This window comes from Telmatherina bonti (assembly GCF_933228915.1).
Source record: "Telmatherina bonti genome assembly, chromosome: 6".
Classification (NCBI taxonomy): Eukaryota; Metazoa; Chordata; class Actinopteri; order Atheriniformes; family Telmatherinidae; genus Telmatherina; species Telmatherina bonti.
In genome coordinates this window covers 24,936,352-24,959,287 of record NC_136624.1, presented here as the reverse complement: position 1 = coordinate 24,959,287, position 22,936 = coordinate 24,936,352, and the positions used below count along the sequence as shown (strand labels likewise).

Genomic DNA, 22,936 nt, shown 5'->3' with positions numbered 1-22,936 from the left:
TTTTGTAACATTTGGTATCTTTCTATATCCTTGTGACATGAAGTAACTGAGTTTTTTCAGTCGTCCCTGTTTATGATTTCATGTCAGCTTTTTTAAAAAAAAACTTATTTTAAGGTTGATATTATCAGCTCTGTTCCCTTTTATAGTGGTTTTTACCTCTTCGTTCATGTATTTTCTTTGCAAATGGAAAACACAGATCACAGAAACACTGTTGTATAACAATATAGGATGTTGATTTTGAGGCTTCCTTAATTGTTTTAGTTTGAAAGTTGCAACCGGAAATGAGGTTGGTCGTGTCGGAAAACTTGATCATAATTCTTCGTTCCCAGGGTTCCGTGAGAGCTGTTTGCCCCACCCCACCTCTTCAACGCTATCTATCTCAATGTACAATTCTCTGAGAAAAAAGGGGCAAAAATAATTCAGAGAAATACGGCAAAGGAACCAATCTAATTTCCTCGACTGGTTCAGCGGAGCAGCTGCGGCCTACCGACGCAGAAAACAACTGCCTCGCCGTGGGATGAGTGATTGAAAACACCGCGGTGTGTTCATGTATCATACACATGTAACTATAACCTACCACACGGATTCAAAGGGAATACAAAAAGCGGAGACTTGACAGCGGACTGTACCTGCGCCAAACTGGGAAATAACTGAGGATTTCCACGAATATCACCTGGATATTGCGTTATATTCAAGGACATCCAGCTGCCGAAAGCCGCCTCTGCTCGACCGGAGAAGGTTTCCGATGTGAGGACAAATACAAATTAACGCCACGGAGAGAAAAGACACGAAGAGGGGCCTTTCTTTCTTTCTTTTTTGTTTTTTAATATTTTTATTTAAATTTTTTTGGGGGGGAGGGGGGAGGGGGGTGGGGGGTGGTCTGGTCAAACCCTCCGAAAACGCAAGGCGGTATCTATTGACAGGAGAGAGGACACAGTTTTGACATAGGATAAAAACAGAACATTACTGATAAGGTTGCTGGCATCTTCGCAGCGACAACCTTCCCTTAGAAAAATAAGATGTGAAGGATTGGGAAGACGGCTGTGAAAGAGAAAGAAGTCCCGGTGTAGCCTGATGATTCATATGCCGTCATTTTCAGCTGAAGCATATATATTAGAAAAATTCACCCGCACTCAAATGTGCTTTGGTGAGGTGAAAAGCGCATTGCAATAGCCCCCTTTAAAAACCTGAAATATATAAGGTGGAATAAACAGGCAGTCGAGGAAAATAGGCTTTTTGCCTGTGTGTGGAAATGGATTGAATGGCAGTGTGAGATATCTGCCGAAGATGGGCTCAGGAGACATTTGCTGTGGAAATTAATCATCAGAGTGAAAATATTGATATTAAAATAATAATTTAAAAAAAAAAAAAAAAAAAAAAAGCTGGTGTTTGAATTTCAAACACCTTTAAGGAAACCGGACTAGCCTACTGACTTTCATTGATGTTCAGCGGGAACCTGGAAATTTCACATCCACTCTCGTATCAGTGTTGATGACTTCATTGCGGATTTACAGTGCAAAACACAGGAATCAAGTGTTTTCAGAGGGCGGCATCATTTCTCTCCACCTGATCTCTTGCCGATAAGTCGCCAATAAATACCCAGATCTATCCATATATGCACACTGTGCCAAAGCTCGGTCAGGCCCACCACATATTCACTGACATCTGGCGACATAAATGTCACCCATTTTGAGCCAGGTGTTCCTCTCCTGGGCCAGTTCAGGAATTTAGGATTGGCTGATTTTATTTTTTTCTTCAACATCCTGCCTACTACCTCCCTTCCAACATCCAACCATACAACCAACCTGCTCGCCCCACCCCCTGAACCTATAGCTGGGTTTCTGGGAAGATGGGCTGTCTTGGCAATAGTAAGACTGAAGACCAGCGAAATGAGGAGAAGGCACAGAGGGAGGCCAACAAAAAGATAGAGAAGCAGCTCCAAAAAGACAAACAGATATACAGAGCAACTCATCGGCTACTGCTATTAGGTAGGTGTTTTGCATTTGATTTATCATAATTATGCATGTGTTATGTCATTATTTCTGGTTATAGCAGGGAAAACTGCTTCATGACCACTTCCTCAGCCTTTGACAGTGAAGCATCAACAAATGATGCAACGGCATGATGTCACCACACCACCAGTTCAGTGTCTTGACATCAGACTGTTGGAAAAACAGGCTCGTCTGCATTCAGGGGTCATTATGGAGCCTGATTGTGGAACATGTGAGGATGGTGGAGAAAAACAGACTGACACCACCATCTGTGTGAAAGCAGCACACTCAGGCACCATGCAGAGGCCACTCATAGATGTTTTGTATGGTTTTTCCTCTGTCCACACATTACTTCTGATCTAGTGTGTTTGTGTGTGTTCACAGTGTGACTCCAGAATGCCTTTGCTTTGACTTATGTGTCTCCACATGCACATATGCATGATTGTATTCCCACCAGCCACTCTGGGACTGACTATTCCCTCAATACTCATCCAGATCTTAACTATTTAGGACTTAGAAATGTGTCCTTTCATGCCCTGCTACATTACAAATGTCAAGGCTAAACCTCACAGTTCAAATTAGGATTACCATTAGGATTACTGGCTTCCATTGACAGCCTGGTTCATTTTAATCTGAAACTGATCCGTGATTTCTACACACACTTTCTGCCTTTAAGTAGCAGGCTTGTAGCCTATCTAGCATTTGGTAAGTAAAGATGTTGTCTGCTATGTGGATGTACCGCAGTACTTTTATTTAAAAAATACCGAAGAGTTCCAAGTTTTGCCTCAAAGTATTGTCAGCCATATTGACTGAATGCATTTATTCTGCAGAAAAAGAGGTGCATTGAAAAAGCAGAGCAAAGAAATATTACCACATTATTTTCTATATTGACCATCTCAAACATGATTTCATTTTGTATACCAAAGCACTTTGTTTTTGCTATATTTCTATTAATTACAGTTATTTACATGATATATTTTTCTACAAACGTTTTTATTCCTTCATATGCCAATCCTTGCTAACATTTATATCTTAAACATTTACTGGGTTGCTGCATTAAATTCAGAGATTTAAATAAACTTTGTTGAGAATCTATATATATATATATATATATATATATATATATATATATATATATATATATATATATATATATATATATACACCTTTCTCTCTCTCTCTCTCTCTCTCTCTCTCTCTAATATATATATATATATATAAAATAATACTTGCTCAGGTAGCAACTAAAAGGTGATTCAACTAGCCTTGCAATCTGTGCACATAGATGCAGAGATTGATGTTTTATAAACTTTTTGCCAAAGACAGACAAAGAGATGGATAAATCTGCTGAATGCAGAGCTGAGGGAATGGAAGAAGTTGCTATATTGGGAGGCAAACAAAGTACTGAAGTAATTAATTCAACTGTTTTTAGGAATAATACAAATTCCTCCTTTGTCTCAGTTTACATGATATCAGAAATAAACAACTTTTTGGATTTTTCCGACTAGAAATTGAGATATGAGCTTCATGTAAAGATGCTAGACCAACTAAAAATGTGTGCAATCAAAACTCCTAAAACTAGACTATATTATGATGTTGGGGATTGAATATCCCTAGCCTGTATTCTTTCAGTAAGAATCAGATCAGCCCAAGGAACTTTGTACACGCATCTTTGCGTCTTTGTGTAAAAAGTCAATAAAGCACAAGTTTACATGAGTGAGTGCGGCGTAGTGGTTAGCATTGTTTTAACGGATCCAATGGTGGCCTTTATGTGTTGTGTTTGCATGTTTCTCATGTATGCGTGGAGTCTCTCCAGGAACTCTGGCCTCCTCCCATCGTCACATGCACAATCACATGCATATCAGGTTAAGATAGCTAGCAAATTGCTAGTCTGAAGCTAACATTTCATAGTGGGTCCTTTAGAATAATGAAAGATGTGTACAGCTTTTGGTTACTTTACATATAAAGTCCCCCTGCATCATATATTTGTGGTTTTGGACCCATCATTAAAATTTTGAGCAGAAGGTTGATGAAATTACATTCTGACAATTCAAAACCACAATTTTGTAAGACACAGTTCTTGGCCTTTAAGGAACAGTTTTGGCCTGTTTAAGGAACGACAGTAACTTGTTTCAATACAAAACTATGAAAACGCTTTACTTAGACTTTAAGTTGAATTACTAACTGGCACTTCCTCAATATTTTAAAGTAAAAAGTTAATTATTTCCCAGTTAAATGTAAAACAAAGCACTAAGGCAGACATTAAGTTGATGCTTTAAGATAGCATCAACGTTTTTCCATCTACCTGCTACATTGTTGGTGTGTAACATGTGGGGGTGCAGAAGTTGGATAGTTAATGGCAGAAACAGCGATTGCAATGCCTGAATTAGGACGTTCAGAAGTTCAAAACATTTGTGGAGGAAATTTTAAACTTTAGTGCTTAATCTGAACTTCCAGTGAAGCATCAATCTCCTGACCCTGCAGCTCTCACCAGTCAGCTGTTGTAAGTTAGTTGTTGGCCTCTCATGTAGGCTTGTGCAGTTCTATTGACCTCTTTCTTTCATTACTGATCCTCTCTCTTTGTTTTTAGGTGCTGGTGAATCTGGGAAAAGTACGATAGTCAAACAGATGCGAATATTACACGTTAATGGCTTCAACGCAGAGTAAGTGTCTATTTGTTCTCCATTATTTTGTGCTGCATTGTGATGTATATTTCACATATTTATTCCAAATGGATTTTCTTGTTTTCATTTTGGAAAACTGTTGAAAGATTTAAATTAAACTTGATGAGGGTTGTGGTCTTGGGCACCAAAAGTTAAGAAATGTTTTGGGCAGGACTAGGAGTGTATTCAGGAAATACATATAATAGGAAACGCCTCATGTAACACTGATGCCATGCAGGTAATTTTACTTGAATCAAATAACTTTTCATTTCTTTTTTCAAAAGAGAGAAATAGAGATTCTGGGGATTTAACACAGCTGTAACTACGCTCAGCAGAAAGGTCTTCCAGTCCATTCAGATTTGTAGTTATTATTTCAGCTACATTACAATCATATGATGATTCAATTAGTCCACCGATCAGAAAACTGAACATCAGTTTGTGCACAAAATGGCAATAAGCTCAGGTTTCTGCTGCTATAGTGTGATAGTGTGAGAACCTGCAGTTTTAACTTTGCTCATAAATGTTTTATTCCATGTATATCACAGTAATCTACATTTTTGATGGTTCTGGTCTGCTTATTGGAAAAAACAATGCAATTAACAGTCTTAATATGAATTCAGACCACTTATAATTAACTTTTTTCACAATTTTATGAATAACAGTCATTGATTCATAAAAATAAAAAAAAAATATTCAGAAAGGAAAGCCTCAGAATATTTCTCATAGTTGGAAATATTTTAGATTTATATTCATGGTAACAAAAAGTGATGCACTAAACTAACTCAAACACCACCTACAATTCAGGTATTTGATACAATTTTCGCATGTTCCATACATGCTCCTCAGGTGTGTGTTACATGCCAGCACAGTGTAATAGGACATATAGAACACCATGATCCCTAGTTCAGAATGTTTTGGAAAACACAGTGGAACCAGTAAGGCTGCAATGATTTGTCGACAAAGTCGACAATGAAAATTAATTGACGCAAAGTTTCATCGTCGACCAGTCATGTTATAAAAGCCCGTAACGACTTTGCTAATAAAACGCTGCGCCAGACAACTTAACGCCATTTACCAACCCGGCTGTTCAGACCATATAAGAACTCTAAACACCAAGCAAACGATGCAAAGCACCACAGGAAGGGCTGGGGCCAGTTTTGTCATTTTGTGCGGCGTCTTTGTTTAAACAACAAAGAACAAACTGACGGCGGTGCAACCTATTTCCAAAGTTTGGGAAAATTTCCCGCTAAACAAAGTGTCAAACAGGTGAAATGTGTAGTCTGACACGCAGAGTCGGCATACTAGGGCAGCACGACAGTCATGTATTAGCATCTGAACCGAAAGCACCCCGGAGTCATGGTTTCCAGCATTCCAGATGGCAAAGTTAGTATTAGTAGGGATGTGCTGTTGTTAACTCTGCCAAAGAGGTTATGTTTTTACCGGCGTTGATCTGTTTGTTTGTGTTCAAGATAACTCAAAAAGTTATGGATAGATTTTCGTGAAATTTTCAGGAGTTGTTGAAATGTGAAAAGGAAGAAGTGATTTCATTTTGTTGGTGATCCAGATCACCTTTTACATTCAGGAGTTTTTTTTAAAAGATTCTGGTCCTCGTTTACTTTACAAAACAGGCTTTTTCAGGATGTAAATAATCATTTCAATGCAATTCTACAAAAAGTAAGATGTTAAAATATTTTATTTATTTTGTTTTTCTTTTGAGGCAAATTCTGTACAGCTTGGACATGACACTGCAGCTAAGTTTAAATGTTTCAAACTAAATTAGTGGTAAGCTGTTAAGCTTAAATTTAATATTCAACTGGTTCAGGATTTATTCTTCTAACTTACTAAAGGACATTAAGTTGTGACTGACTGGGAATCAGGGTGGCATTCATATGATGCAAATGAAGAGAGTGGGGTAAAACATACTGGAGCCTGTAAAAAGAGCTGCGTCAACTGGAAGCACATATGGTGGGCGGGACAGAAATAATCTGTCCCGATTAATCGATTAATCGGGACCCGATTGATCGATTAATCAAAAAAATTATTTACAGATTAGTCAACTATTAAAAAATCGTTAGTTGCAGCCCTAGCCACCAATCGTTTTTTTAATTGTCCTGCTCAACCAACAAAAACAGAAAAGTTTGTTTTACCTTTAGAGTTTCTCACATAACACTAACATTATGTTAGTGAGATGTATTTGTGATTGGTTAGATCACTTGTTTGTTTGTCCTGCTTCTGATATCTAATTTGGGCAAGTTTAGGGCAGATTTTTATGACATAACGGAGCAAACACTCAAACATTTTACACATTGGAGGTTTTCATGGAATCATCGCCCCCTGGGTGTTGGAACAGACACCCAGTCTTGTGTATTTCCTAAAACACAATCCCAAATTGGAGCAATGGAAACCAAAGTCACACCTTTCTATTCCTGATCATCTTTGTTTCCTGGAAGTTTTTTTTTTGGAGGGGTTGGAACATCATCATGGGCATATTTTTGGATCATGTCAAACCGATGCTTCTCGCAGTACCAGACACTCTGGTGTGACAAATCCACTGTCAGCTGCAACTCCCAGGTTGTGCTTAGTTCCAGGGCTTACTTCACTACTTTGAGGCTTGTTGGGATTCCCCTCAGGGTGCTGGGTCAGTACCAGTTAGTAGAAGGTACTGGGAGATGATGATGGTGAGTGACACAGGAAGATAGAAAAGAGATGAGAGGAAGGGAGGGCATGAGAGATGAGTGAGCGGTATGTTATGGCTGAGGTGAGAAGAGACTGGTATGGTAGTTAATATCAGATTGTTTTGTTTTTTCCTGTGAAGTGTGAATCATGTTTGTTTGGCTGCAGTCAGGTCAGCAAGTGAAATTTGGGGTTCTCAGGTTGAAATGGAGAAATTTAATCCTGTCCATACTTCGTGATGACAACAGCATTCACTCTTTTTTGTTGCATTTGGTAATTTATTAAATTTATTTAATAAGTTTATTACAGTTAAGATGTAATGAAATAAAATAACCGACCCTACAAGACTACATTAAAAACTATACAAGTAAAATAACTTTTTTCACTTAATTCAAACCAGAAAATCAACATTTTTTACTCTCTTTATAACCTGTTGTATCTCTAATGTGAGTAAGTTTATGTTCTGCTGTACTTTTATTTTGTCCAGTAAAATGCTATTTTAGGTTACTTGTTTGATGTAAATATGTACGTGAAAATCTGGCAGTTGTAGCTAAAAAAAAAAGTTGCAAATATTTTTTAATGTGGAACGAAACACTGACAAGTGCCATTTATTTAGATATTTTTTTTCTGTTCTTTTTATAGTGAATATCTTCAGCTTAAATAATACATTATCAATATTTCCGAAATATTGTGCTCTTATCATCATCTAAAGTTTACCTTCTAAATCCAGTCCTAATATTTATTTGACACTCAACCTGACACAGGTCTCTAAACTTTAACTATTGTTATGACATTATCCAAAGTTTGACTGAGAAAATGTGAGGAAAAAATCGCTATGATACACAGCCTTCTTGTGTGAAAATGGCCCAAAAATTGGAAATACTTGCTTGTTGTTACTTTAAACACTGACAATGGAAGAAGTTTATTGTTGGATATCTAAAAACAAAGAGCCTGTCCTCTGTAAGAATCGACTATTTAATTGGATTATTTTATTGGATCAGGAACTTAAATTGGACAAACAAATTAGTGCTGTGGTGAAAGCAAGTTTTTTCCACCTGAGACAGCTTGCAAAAATAAGGTCCTCACTCTCAAGACATGATTTTGAAATTTTGATCCATGCTTTTGTAACTACACGGCTTGACTATTGTAACGCCCTGTACTGTGGGATCAGTCAGTCCTCTCTCGCACGGCTGCAGCTGGTGCAGAACGCTGCAGCGCGTCTTTTAACTGGATCTCGAAAGTCTGACCATGTTTTACCAATTTTGTCTTCCCTTCACTGGCTCCCTGTCCGTTACAGAATTGATTTTAAGATTCTTTTATTTGTTTTTAAATGCCTGAACGGTCTGGCCCCTCGCTACCTGTCAGACCTGCTGGTGAGGTATTCCCCTACACGCTCTCTGAGGTCCACAGATCAACTTCTGCTTGTGGTTCCTAAGACGAAGCGTAAACTGAGAGGTGACCGAGCTTTTTCTGTTATTGGTCCCAAGTTGTGGAATAAGCTGCCCCTGTACATTAGACAGGCTGAATCGCTTCTTGTTTTTAAGTCTTGTCTGAAGACTCATTTTTTCTCTTTGGCGTTTGACTAATTTAAAGGGTTGTTTTACTATTAACAATGTGCTGATGCCCCATTATGATGTAAATATGTATGTTTTATTGTTTCTTCTGTATAGCACTTTGGTCAACTTTGTTGTTTTTAACGGTGCTTTATAAATAAACTGGATTGGATTGGATTTAACATCTAGAACCCCAGTTCTAAAAATGGTGTGATGATGCTGTATAAAATGTAAATAAAACTGCATTTATTTGGTTGCAAATATTATAAACCATGAATTTATTCTGAAAAAGACTGAAGAAAACATCCTAGATATTGAAAATGAGACCTTTAACTGTATTGTTTGGGTTTCTGGAAAGTGATCTGAGACTGATATATGTTTCTGTTATCATAACACTCCTGTTATTAACAAAGAGAACAAAATATTGTACCTTTAAAGTTGTATTGAGGCAATAATAAAGTCAGTATGGTAATGAATGTTTTAAAGTGCAGATATATTATTAAAATGTCCTCAATATGATAAATATCTCCTTTTAACAACAATGGGACCTTTGAGTTTTAATATTTTTCATCTTTCCATTACCTTCTAGGTTATTTTGAAATACTAATCCGAAGAGAACCTTAATTCTGACCTCTTCAACATCTACAGCCAAGGAAAATCTATAACAACAGCAGTGTTACGGGATGCTTACATTGTTTTTCTATCAAATCAGGAAACATTTATAACATATGGATTCACAGTATTAATTGAAAATCAGTCAAGCTCTCGGTCAATGTTTTTTTTTGGGAAATTTGAGTGGATGTTTTAAAAAGTTTAACATTCCTACTTGCAGCCCTGTAACAACAGACCTTTGCTGCAGATATCAGCGAAGCCCACAGATTGGCAATGTTGTGTGGTGGCTCTCAAATTCTGTTTGTTCTGTCTGCAATGAAGCGACAAAGTTAGGACAAAATACTTCTCGTTTTGTGTTCATGGCACTGAAAATATTTAAAACTTTCCTTAAAAAAATATAGAAACTGTGCAGAGATATTTCCTCGCACCCTGCATCCCACTGTTTTGTGTTTAATAATTGTCAGTGTTCTACTTAATCAATACTCTGCTGTCCTCATTTGTTTCCCCGCTGAACAACGACAAAAAAAACAAAAAAAAAACAGTTGGTCTTCTTACTCAGCAAAATAAGAGCAGCTGGAGCAGCCATAATACTGATGTCAGGTATAATTCGCCTCCAGGCTAATGAAGAGATGCTGGAGAAGTTACATGATGCAGAATATTCACTCTGAAACCTACTAGCACCAATATGAAGAAACCCAAACATCTTTATATTGTTATTTTCAAATGATTATTCCTGTTGAATCTTTTTTTCTTTTGGTCTTTTACAGACCATGATGTCATATTCAAATTTAGATAATTTTTTTCGACTATTTCAGAAATAATAAATATAAGTTATTAGCTGTTTATAGCTGATGAAACTAAACTACATGTTTTTAATTCATGCTTCTGTGCAGAAAACGTCTAAAAGCACTCATATGTTCTTTGTTCCTCACAGGGAGAAAAAACAGAAGATTCATGATATTAAAAACAACATTAAAGAAGCTATAGAGGTAAGACATCCATCTTTTATTGATCTCAAATAATGCAACTTGAAGTTTGTATGGATCATTTTACTAGTATCTGTGTGTAGCGTGTGTGTAGTTGTGTGATGTCTTGAACTCGAGCATGACTAAGCTCTCTATGTAAAAGCAGTTCTGACACATTTCAGACACTGTTGAATATCACCTTCTTTTAATAAATGAGTTATTCTTTTTCTGCTTTCTCCATCCAGACAATTGTGGCTGCCATGAGCACACTCACACCTCCTTGCCTGATAGCCTGTCCTGCAAACCAAGCCCGGATCAATTATGTCCTGAACTTAGTCAACCAGAAGGATTTTGACTTTCCCACAGTAAGTTGCACAGTACATCTGCACCTCCCTTCTAATAAATTGACTTCTTCACTTTCAGTAGCTGTTTGTTTCCCTCCTCTGTCAGGTGTTTCAGGTATAACGTTTATTTCCGCAACAGCTCTGGAGTATTGCCATGGGTGCTTAAAAGATTTGCTCTTTTACCAGAAGCCAAATTCCTGTGGTTTGTGCATGACAAATTCAAAGAAGTTGCAAAATGTATACAGTGGTGTGATAACAGCAGCAGCAAACCTCTTGGAACGTAGATAGTGTGATGTTTTCTTCACAACTTTGTTATGAACACAGCTGCTGTGCACAAGTGATTGAATATGCAAAATACTTTGGGACAACTATGAATCTTGTGATTTGATTGGTGCAGAGCGATTTTAGAATATGATGACCACAGCAGGACTGATTCATCAAATATCCAATGGAAGGACATGCTATTTGCATGTGTAACCTTAAATGTCCAGTGAGAAACGTTCTGCATAAAGCCACAGCGAGTCCTTTATGGATCCTTTGTATGTTCATATGTGAGAAGGCAAACTTGTTCTGGATGTTTTTTAAAGGTTTTGTAGCTTAACTGTGGAACAGCTAACACCAAAAATTAGACGACATTTACACCAGGTTAGTCCAAAAGAGACTCTGTTCGATTGGGCATTGTTTTAACATTGCATAGTTAAAACAGCTGTTCGCTACGTTGCGATACTCTTGCAAAAAGACCCGCTCAAGACTATCCTGTGGGATCAATTGTTTCTTGTATTTTAACAAAGGGACTATTGCAGGGAGATAAAAAAAAAAACTAGATGGTAACACCTACGTCCAGCTGGACTCACAGCAGTCTGTCTAGCACTTATCTATGAGGTCCCCTTTTGTTTAATTTCTTGCTTGTGTTGTTCTCACTCTCAGATGTAAGTCACTTTGGAGAAAAGCGTCTGCAAAATACAGATTTTTTTTTTCTTCCAATCCCAAACAATAATCTGCATCACTTCCTTCTTCTTGATGCTTTATTTCTGTTGGCATAGTCACTTTCCTTTTCATGCTAATAATGATTATGCTTATCACTTAAATTTAAGTTTGCAATAGTTGCGCATAGCAAACACTAATCATCTTCATGTCTAAATATAATATTAAACCCCAGATCTAATCAGTTAAACAGTCAGGAGGGTTTAACAAATACTTGGATGAACTGTTGTGGCTCAGTCTCTGACTGGAGTCTGACACAGGATCCTTCCAACTGGGCGATGCAAAGTCTGGTGGGGTAAAAGAGAATCTCATTTTCCTATATTCTTTCCTCTAGTTGGGCGCCTCTAAATGAATGGTTCTTTTAAAGTCACACACTGTTATCGCTGATAAGAGGTGGTGGTTTTTTCCCGGGCTTTGGTTTCAGGGTTGCACTGAAGTAAGTCCAGTCCAGTTCAGGTAGATCACATAGTATCGGTCCTAATCTAAATATGCCATGGTTTTAGCAATTTTAAGACGGTTTTTCCAGAAGGAGAAGAGGTTACTTCATGTCATAGAACATGACTGATAATTCAGAAAAAGTAATGTGCAAAATTTAGTGAAATCCTCATTCATATTTTGCATTCGATTGTTTGACAAAAGAAAATATTTTTATATTTAATCCCAAACTCTGGGAAACTTATTGATGTAAAAACAATGGACAAAATGCAATTGTGTCACTAGAGAAAAAACTTACTTGAATTTAATAGAATTGTTAAAGAAGAATTGTTTAGCTGTTATGTAATAAAATATATCTTAAAAAATTGTTACATATGATGCATAAAAAACATTTTTTTTTCTACCTAAAAGTTGTGCATTTATGAGACATAACCAGCTATGAGAGATTTGTTGGGAAACCACATAGCTTCATCATGTAGTGTTTGGCAACTTAATCGTAATGTATTGATGGATGATATTATTGAATTTGGCTTTAGACATAAGGACATTTTAGAGATTGGAAACTCCTCACTAATTATTACATTTTATACTGAACATAGTTTTGATGGAATGGTACTGAATTTGGTCCAACATTGTAAATCCATCGCTAATGACAATTTTTCCAACTTTAGTTATAAAAATTAAGGCTTAATAGCTCAGTGAAAATTTTTATTTCTAACTTGTATATTATTAGTTTTTTATAAATGTAACTCTGTAACCTCAGAAAACAGGAGCCTTTCCTCAGCCAAATTGTCATAATATGAACAGGTGTAAATATAGCAGATTACCTGTGGAGTCCTACAGGTATTCTGGTTTGTTGTGCTGCAGGTGAAAGATGCCTCACACCTTGTGTTCTCAAGTCGCTTCAGTAATTAGCAGGCATGCTTTCACTTGGGAGTCTGTCAATTGAATATGCTTCTCACCTGAGAGATCCACACTTCCTATTAACACTGATTATCTGTAATAAGTCTTAATGTGTCCACAGAGATGTCCAATTTAGAGACATGGTGCAGCTCTGGGATTTCCACTGTCAGATGGTCTCTGAAGGTCCTACCATTAGACCAGACATGATTTTTTTTTTACTTGTTTATGCTTTCTTTGTTTAAAAACCTAGATGTCAGTTCAGTGGATTGTATAAAGTTTCTTGGCCAAAAAATATAGGACTGAAAAACTACAGTTATTAGTCACTTTTTATCTTTTTTTTTGGAGATTAATCTGCAGGTTTGTAGCTTTATCTTGTTTTATTCATTTTTATCTTTCTGTGATACTTAAACACTTGCATACTCGTAAATAGCTTTTTGTTTGTGTGTTTGCATTTGTGCTGTTTTTGCAACTGATACCTTAACAAATTCCTCGTACTGTAGTACCTGTAGTTCCCAGTACCTGGCGATAAAAATATTTTTTGATTCAGATTCTTATTTTGATGTGAACTAAAATCCTAAATAGTTTGAATTACAACCTCAATTTCAGTTAAGTTGGGAAGTTGTGTAAAATGTAAAAAACTACACAATGATCTGCAAATCCTTTTACTCATATTCAGTTGAATAGACTAAAAAGACCATATATTTTATGAATAAACTGATAAACTTTATTGCTTTTGGATTTGCAAATATTTGCTTATTATGAATTTGATACCTGCAGCATGTTCCAAACAAGCTGAGACTGGTGCACTGTGTTAGGTCATCTTCCCTATTAACAACACTTAAGAAAAGAGTTTTGGAACCGAGGACACAATTGTAGGTGGAATTATTTTATCCAACATTACATACATGCAGGTCTTTCTTCCTAATGCATTCATATATAATAGAAATAATCTGTATTCTTGGACAATCATGTGAGGGACCGAGTCAAAAAAACCCAGAGAGGCACAAGGAATTTTAGAAAAATAAGATGTCCACATTTATTTTTACAAAACAAAAAAAAAAAAAAAAAATCTTTTGGTTACAATAACTTTGGGCCCATAAAAGAGGTCAAAGAAACGAAACATATGTAACTAAGTAATTAACATAAGTAACTAAAACACTAACTGACCAAACAAAATGACACACGAGGGACACATATATACACTGGCTGATCAGGCCATTTAGACACACAGGGGGGGAACAATACAATACTCTAAACCAAATACAACATAAACTTAACTTATGTTGTAGTAAAGGTAACCTATTAAGAATGTCATCTAGTCTGAAATGTCCAAATAATGCAAAAACAACAATCCAATAGAAAAACCTAAACCCATCCTACACTTCCCTTCGAAACAAATGGCTGAGCCCAGTTAGGCCTCAGCCTGATTTAAGGAACTCCAAGGCCGCTGGGACTCTTTTCTTTGGCAGACTGGGCAACTCCAACACAGGAACTGATAACTCAAAAAAGGGAAAGTATATCAATTGAAAGCAAACTAAATTAACAAGGTGACAACATAAGTTAACTAAATGTGTGCACCCAGTCACTCAACCCCCTGTCAACCCAGTTAATTGAAATATGAAATCAGAAAAATGTGTACATTTAAAAATGTTTATTTAACTGAAAGAAAAATCAAGAAAGTTACCAGACCTTTTACTGGTGTGGCTGCTCATGCTGCCATCACACATGGTAAAAGAATAGATTCCCTGTTACATATTACATAATATAGATGAATATTCACCAGCAGCCAAAGGTTTCTGTAAGACCTTAACTGGCACTTTACTATTTTAATGTGGGCTATTATCATGAAATTATGCATGATTACTGTAATAATCTGGTTTAGATTAGTTCTTCATCTGAAATAGTTGTTTCATCATTTTATTTTTTAAGCATAAATGCTTATAAGCTCTTGGCTCCAGCTTCAGAACTGCTGCTTGAAATTGTTCATGATTGTAAAAGGGAATATTTTTAGATTAATAAGATGTTCTGTTGAACAAAATAAGAAAAAGCTTATATTTATTATTTTGTACTTTTTGGACACTCCAACATCCATTTTCTCCTGTTTTTTCTGTTCATTGTCAAATAACAAAGTTTTGGTTTTATGTAATGCAGATGTTTCTTTTTTGATTTCTTTGTTGGCCATTTAACTTAATCCGTCCTTTGAAATGTTTAAGATTAGAAGGACTTTGGAAATATGTTTGCTTTATACCAAATTTGCAAAAAATAAATTAATACACTCCTCTTATCGTTTTTTTTTTTGTTCTCTAACAATATATTTATTCAAGTGTTTATTAGTTGTTAAAATGAAAGGAAAAAATAAAATAAGGAATAACTAAACAGTGGTTCAGCTATTTATATTCACTTAAAAATATAAAATAATTTAAATGCTTGTAGTTTTCCAGTTGTTATCAGACAGGGACTGGTTATGTTGAGGAAGAACTCTGTCTTCCTGTGCTATTTAAACAATAAACTGTTTCTTGTACATTTTTTCATTTACAGCTGAGCTTCCAGTGCAGAGCGTTTCTATTTGTGTGTAAGCAAAAGAAAGTTTCCTGATACTTCTTCAGTTGCGTCATGGGGAATTTACTAACATGCTCCCCTCCTCCTCCCCCAATCGTATGGATTGTGTGTTCATCACTCAAGCTACTGTTGATTAGAAGAAAGACCAGCTGTAGTATTGCTTTATTTTATTTTATTTTATTTTATTTTATTTTATTTTATTTTATTTTATTTTATTTTATTTTATTTTATTTTATTTTATTTTATTTTATTTTATTTTATTTACTTCAGTATGACGTACTTTTCAAAAGTTTGGTTCAGTTCTGATAAATGTTTGTTGTTTAGGATAGAGAGTGGATTGGAGTATTTAATAGGCCCAGCTACCCCACCTCCTCTTTAACTGTCTACTTCTGTTCTTCCCACTCCCTCCTGCTTGGCCTAAGGGCAAACTGGAAACCAGTTGAACTGGTTGGATCTGCCTTTAGCAGGGGAGGGAGAAAGGGAGAGGAAAAAAAACAACACAAGGACTGTCCTCTTCTTTTGATTTCTTTTAGGGTTTTACATTTAATCAGTCATTATCGTAGTTAGGGCTGCACAACAACAACAACAACAAAAAAAAAATCTTGTTTTTTTCCCCCTAATTTATTTATATATTTTTTAAAAAAAAAGAAAATTGATGGGACAGCTTGATGCTGACCAATCTTACAATTCCTCTGGTTGTAAAGAGTTTGCTGGAATATTGGATGCCGTCTTGGATTGTAATTAAATCCGTTTTCTGTTGCTGCCTCAGAATTTTGTTCAACATCTACTTTTTTTAAAATTGTATTTTATGTCAGCTGACTTAGTTTAATATCATATGATTTTCTTCTCACCTTCTTGCAACCAACGCAGTAGTGAAAACTTAACCATGCATGCAACATGCATTCGTGACTTATAAAGGCCTAAAGGCTCATTAAAACAACTATTTTAGACATTTGGTTGTTCAGGTGCACAAATACAATTTGTTCTGTCCTGTTTATGAAGCCGATTATTTATAATGTTCAAACATTTTGTTGACGTGATTTCACTAATTTCAAATTCTGTTCCTGAAGATGCTACAGGACTGGCAACTTGTCCAACGGGTATTTAGCCCCTTGGCAAGTAGCCGTTGGGATAGGCTCATTTATAGGACCAAAACAGTCTAATCTAATTCAGAACAAAATACATATTACAGGGAGTAAATGAATTGTATACTTAAATTCAAAATCTGCAAATTAATAAGCCCTAAGCTTTGTGTGGTCGGCATGACTGGAAAAGCGCTACATAAGTACAAGTCTATTTACCATTTGTTCATTAGATTGTTTTAGTTTTTGGTTTGTTATTTTTTTAATTAGACTAAAGTACTTTAGGTATTTCTACAAAAATTATTTCAACTCTTATTTTTATCACCGTGTGACTTTTTGTTACCAACTCTTAGTCACTGTGAAGAAATAAGTAACCACACTTAATGTTAGTGATTGTGAGCATTACGCTCATCTCAAAACAGGTCTGCTAGTTTTCCAGTGAAGACATCCTGTTCATTTTACTTGGATGTCACTTCATTGGGGCTCTTTGCAAAATCCTGCTGGTTCTAAGCTTAATTACAAATTTTTCTGAGTTTGCAGTTTGAGTCTGCCTCATAATGGCTTATTTTTGCTTGACTTACTGCCAGAAGATTGTTGAGATATGCCGCTGTGTAGCGACAGCCAGGCCTTGTGTCAGTACAAAGCTCTCCATTTCTTCATGAACTCAGTGAACTGTTCTGTTTCCGGCCTTTGCCAGAGCCTGCTCATCTGCCGCTCCTCTCTGAGCGACCTTAAACTCCAAACTAAGCCAGGGAGTATCGCTGCCTCCCGCCATCTGTCCTTAAACTCCTTCACCCATTGAGATCCAGATGAAATACAGACTGTCAGGCCTGTTTAAAGAGACCAACCTGCTGTACTTTGATTTAAAAATAGGAAATCATCAATTCACATTTTTCCTTCTCTCAGTTGCTGTACTCTTGATTTTCTGTTCCTGCATTTAAGGTTGTAATCTCCTATAATTTAATGTGCCTTTTTGAAATTTCACATTTCTGCTAAGAGTAAAAAGGTGTCATGTTTTCAGTCAAAGCTGCCATCACTGTCAGGATTCTGAATTTCCTAACATGATGAGAAGAGAATCACTCATTTCTGAGCATTGAATGTTGCTCATTCAGACTCATCTTTGTCTTTCCAGGAGTTTTATGACCATGCAAAGATCCTTTGGCAGGACGAGGGTGTTCGGGCTTGTTGGGAAAGGTCCAATGAATATCAGCTCATCGACTGTGCCCAGTAGTAAGTCTTTGTTTTTACTAACTCACCCTCATGAAAACACTTCATCAAACATATAGCACACATAAGAAGTCACCAATGCTTCCTTTACCATTAAGTGTGCACTTTGAAAAGTAGTTTTACTGGCTAAATATTAGGTCACCTATCTGATGCTCTGATGGGAAAAATTGCACTGACATTAATGACCAGTACCAGTAGAAGAATCTAGGTTACTGCCACCATAGCGCTGCATTTAGGTGCACATTTGTGGCTTTGATGAAAATAGCTGAACAACTTTTGGATGGATTTGTCTTCAGCACTCCTCAGGATGAAGGTTGTTTTGCTCAGCAGGATGTTTTGCATGCTCAGTTCATCGTCTGTATAGGCTGAAAGTGTGACTTGCTTGGCTGGGTAAACGGTAGCGCTCTGAACAATAAGACCAAGTTACAATTCTTGTTGTTTTGGTCATTTTATAGTAGGTATTCATAAGGTGGTGAGTGTGTACTTTCCGTTGACACGTTCCTTAAGATTTTCTGTTTCTTAATTGCTGGTTGTTCTGCTTTGCATCAATCCATTGTGAGGCTGCCTGCAAGTATATTAGCAAAAAAGTTGTATTAAAGCACTACCTGTGGTGGATGGAGTCTAGCTGTTGTAAAAAGTTTCCTCTTTAATGTGTTGCATTTCAGAAGTGTCACATTTTGACATCTTAGCTTCTGTGTCTACTTGCTTCTCTGCCAAACTCTGTAGCCACTGGCCCTCAGTTGCTACGTTTACATGGGAGTTTTAATTCCTGTTTTATCCTGAATAAAAGTTAATTCTGCCTTAAACTGATGAAAAATTACCATGTAAACACTTAATTCCTAATGCAAATTTCTATTTGGAATTAAATGTAATTCTGATGTAAGTGGCTAGTTCATTCGCATTTTAATTCCGAACTATTTAATCCCTCTGTCATGTGAACCTTAATTCCGCTTTAGGTTCATTCCAGTCGTTCTGAGCATGCTCGGTACCTTGTCCTGTCCCGATGACGCACGTTGTTTTGCCTCCCGTGTTCAGTGGTCTATCTTTCTTCTCCTTCTCAGTTGCTGTAAAAAGTGAAGTCGTATGCTCGTGTTGAGCTGCTACTTCAAAATTATGATAAAAATAGCGGCAAAACTGGTACTTATTGTGTAGTTTTTACAAGTTAGGACTGAAAAGACGAGAAGCAGGAAGCCACCTTTGTTTATTTCCGGTATACGTCATACGTCACGTGCACCATCTGTCCAATTAGAAGACTTTCCAACCCGCCGCCCTAAAGAGGAATTAAGTAGGGACGTGTATCATGTAAACCTCCATTCAGAATTATTATTTTCATGTAAACTTGTTGAAGAATACGTTAATTCCGAATGATTTAATTCCCAATTATTAATTCGGAATTCAAAAACATCATGTAACCGTAGCCATAGTGTGTCTTGTTAAGTAAAATGTTGGAAATTGTGATTCAGATTTATTTTTTTTTGCGTGTTGTTTGAAAAATAGGTTGATATAGCTTCAAGAGCACTCTGTTGAGTGGTTCAATCATTTCCCAGTGTTCTTTTTTTTATTAAATAATTTTGGAATATTATTATTAACAATTTAAATAAATTAATATAAGATAACAAATATAATTTATAATATCTAAAGCGTGTTTCAAGCGCTTTTGCAAGAAAAAAACTCCACTCAAAACCATGGCAACTTTTCACAAATGATCATATATGAGCTGAGGTGGCACTAAAATGCCAGTTTCTGCCTTTTTCTCCATACTTACAAAGGGGTTTATAGTTTCCACAATATTAAGATAAACTGACTTAATGAGAATTAATTGTTACATAAACCTGAACAAACACAGACATGGTTTTGTTGTTGTTTGATGAAGTCGCATAGCTTACATATCTTTGGACACTGTATGTGTCTAGTCCAAGTCTAAGAGGAGAGTCTGTAAATGGTGAACATGGATTTTCACCTTATTTTGTTCTCAGCTGACCACAAAGAACTTTGTTGGCAAGTGTTTTGTTCACTTGGAAAAAAAAAAATATGTCCAAGACTTTTGAATGATTGGTTTCATGCCTCTGTGATGAAATAGCCAAGCAGCACATGCATGACTTTGTCCCTCTGTGTGATTTGGACCTGCTGTGATGTTCAGCTAGCAGCATTTTTCAGTCCTGACTCATTGGAGCCACTGCTCTGCATGTTTGGGATGTTTCAATGCTTCAGCACACCTGCTTTGTTTGTGTGTAGGTGTGGTCCTCTTCCAGTCTGAATGCTAATGCCGATGGGCAAGGAAATGACTGAGACGATTGGGAAGAAAAGTTTTGTTACGCAGACAAAATATTTGACATCAACATTTATTTCTCCTTTTTTTGAAGTATCTAGTTCTATAAATATGGATTTATAGTTTTTTTTTTTATTTTTAAATTAGATGATAAGCATATGTTGTGATTTCAGTATAACAATTAGATTTAATAATTCCAGCAAACGAATATGCGTTAGTAGAGGTGGGATATTTTCTTTGATGTCGTTGGGGTATGAAATGGCATAAAATAAAAGTTTGTGAAGAAAAAAAGCTTCTCAGACTTGCGGAGTTCTTGTGCTGATGTGATTGCAGTTAGTTTGTTTCCACACTGATCTTTGGTGTGTGCATGTCATTGCTGGAGTATTGGATGTAAAACTGGAGTTATACTCACATGGTGTCAGGTTGGTTACACTGTAGCCCCTGTTGGCTCTGGGTAGGTCTGCAGAGGCTTGACGCGCACCTCTTCGGACCTGACAAGCATCCCTGCTCCGCAAACGCACCTATGTGGAAATACTCCTTTGTGATTGCTCAGAGTGCGATAGTGTTTTCAGATATTTGGGTTTTGTAACTGAATGCATAACATACATATGTATCTATGCACGTATGTTTATAAGTCTAAGGCCATGTTTTAAAACAGGAAATGCTGAAAGAAACTGAGGCAAGCCATAAAAAAAAAACTTTACCGGCAGATACCAACCCTACTGCCATCTGCAGACCTTACTCTTGAGTATAAACACACACTCCCTCTGTGTCAGCTACACGGGCCTGACCTTACACAGATGATATATGAGTATAGATCCAGCTTAAGGCATAAAAGGTGTTGTGTGGTATTGATGATGATGATGAAGATGATGGAATTCTTTTTGTAGAAAGAGTGGATGTCAACTAGAAAGATAAAAGGACTGAAAAGAAGATATGATTAAAGAGACAGATTGAAATGGAGAAAGTGAGGCTTCCACTGCTTTGCAGATCTCCTCTCCTCTCCTCTCCTCTCCTCTCCTCTCCTCTCCTCTCCTCTCCTCTCCTCTCCTCTCCTCTCCTCTCCTCTCCTCTCCTCTCCTCTCCTCTCCTCTCCTCTCCTCTCCTCTCCTCTCCTCTCCACACCCAGCAACTCCAGTGTTATGGATCAGATGCTGGGCTGGGTGGCCAGACCGGAAGTGCTCCCCTCCCCCCTCTGTGTGCTTATGTAAACGGAGAAGCAGAGAAAAGGAGAGGGGAGAGCTATTTTTAACCCAGGCAGGCTGCAGAAAGAGAAAGAATGAGCGAGTGTGTTAGGAGAGAGACAACTTCAGCATTATTGATGAAGGTTGTTAGCATTAAATGAAAATGCCAACTTTGGATCAGTGCAGGGGGAAAGTCAGGCCCACCACAAAAACTCCCTGCATTTCCCCTTTTTCAAAAGAGTGAATTACATCTTCCAGTTCATGGGAAGAAGTTGGCATGGAGGTGATGCCTAATAGTTTCTCTATGATGAAAGAGAAGTCACCGAAGCTTCATGGCTGCTTTTTTTCTTTTTTTTTGCTTTGTCATGCTCGTTTGAACATGTTTTTGTTGTTGTGTTTTGGTAACACGTACTGATGCTTTATATGGACATGGTTGTGAGGAGGTTGTTGTCCTTGATTTCATCAGGATGTGTTGAGTTCATCTGCTGTCACTGTAGGCAGTGCACAGTGATTGTCCAAAAACCTGACAGAACTGAGGCAAAGCTTCCTTTTGTCTCAGAAATCCAGACCCCTTTGTGAAGTTTTGTTATTTCTGAAAAAAAAATCAAATAAACATTCACACAGTAAAATCAAAGGCTTAAAAACTTGCACAGTGTCTAGACATTTGTCTGTAATCATTTTCATGCACTGAAAGCAAAAAAGTAACACTTAAGTATGGATTTTATCAAGAAAACTTCCAACCTGCATCACAGATATAAATGATTTAAAATTGTTTATATATTTTAACATATACAATAAAGTAAAGAATGTTCCTAGTTCAGTTCCTTCAGTCTTATCTTCACAGTTATGGCGACTTTGACCAAGAATTTAGTTGAGACATAACTTCCCTTAAAACCATGGCATACTGTTTTTTTTTATGGGATTTCTTCTTTTTTTTAATCAAAGAAACAAGACTGTTCAGTGTAATCTGGTGAGTTTGATGATCTGGTTGCTTGTTTTTTTTTTTTTTTTTTTTTTTTAACTTTAGACAGATTTAAACATTTAGCTCATTCATTTTTCAAAAGTGAAGCGACTTCATATCTGTTGGGCTGCAGTATTGATCTTCTTGTCCATCTCTGAACCAGCTGTTTCCGAAGCTATTCCTTTAAATTAGACGAGAAATGACATTTGTGGGTGGAAAATAAATGCGAACACATGGTCATAGGAGCTTGTGAAAAACAAGCCAATCATGAGACACTGCTGACCAGCCGCAGACGATTTTATATTTGGAAACTGTGAACAAAGAAGAACAAAAGCCTGTTTGTGCTGCTCTGGCCGAGAGTTTTTATTCTTCTTTAATTTAAAATAAGAATTAAATCCTTTTTCAAAATCTGAAAAATTAGCTTTTAATTACATAATTCTGAATGAAAATGACCTTTCTGAATTAAACTTAAATCCAAAGTAAGGTGCTGGTTTATTGTGATTTTATATCTGAGTTGAATACTTATTTAAT

At 36.7% G+C, this 22,936-nt stretch overlaps 1 protein-coding gene across 1 annotated transcript in view; it reads left to right on the top strand.

The window, feature by feature from the left end:
• The first annotated feature begins 903 nt into the window (after positions 1-903).
• Positions 904-22,936, top strand: part of gnas (GNAS complex locus) — a 35,298-nt gene continuing 13,265 nt past the window's right edge. The window contains exons 1-5 of the mRNA XM_079242507.1: positions 904-1,988; positions 4,582-4,654; positions 10,427-10,481; positions 10,703-10,822; positions 17,897-17,994. Coding sequence (XP_079098633.1) covers positions 1,850-1,988; positions 4,582-4,654; positions 10,427-10,481; positions 10,703-10,822; positions 17,897-17,994 — 485 coding nt within the window. The 5' untranslated portion in view covers positions 904-1,849. The remainder of the gene's footprint in view (positions 1,989-4,581; positions 4,655-10,426; positions 10,482-10,702; positions 10,823-17,896; positions 17,995-22,936) is intronic.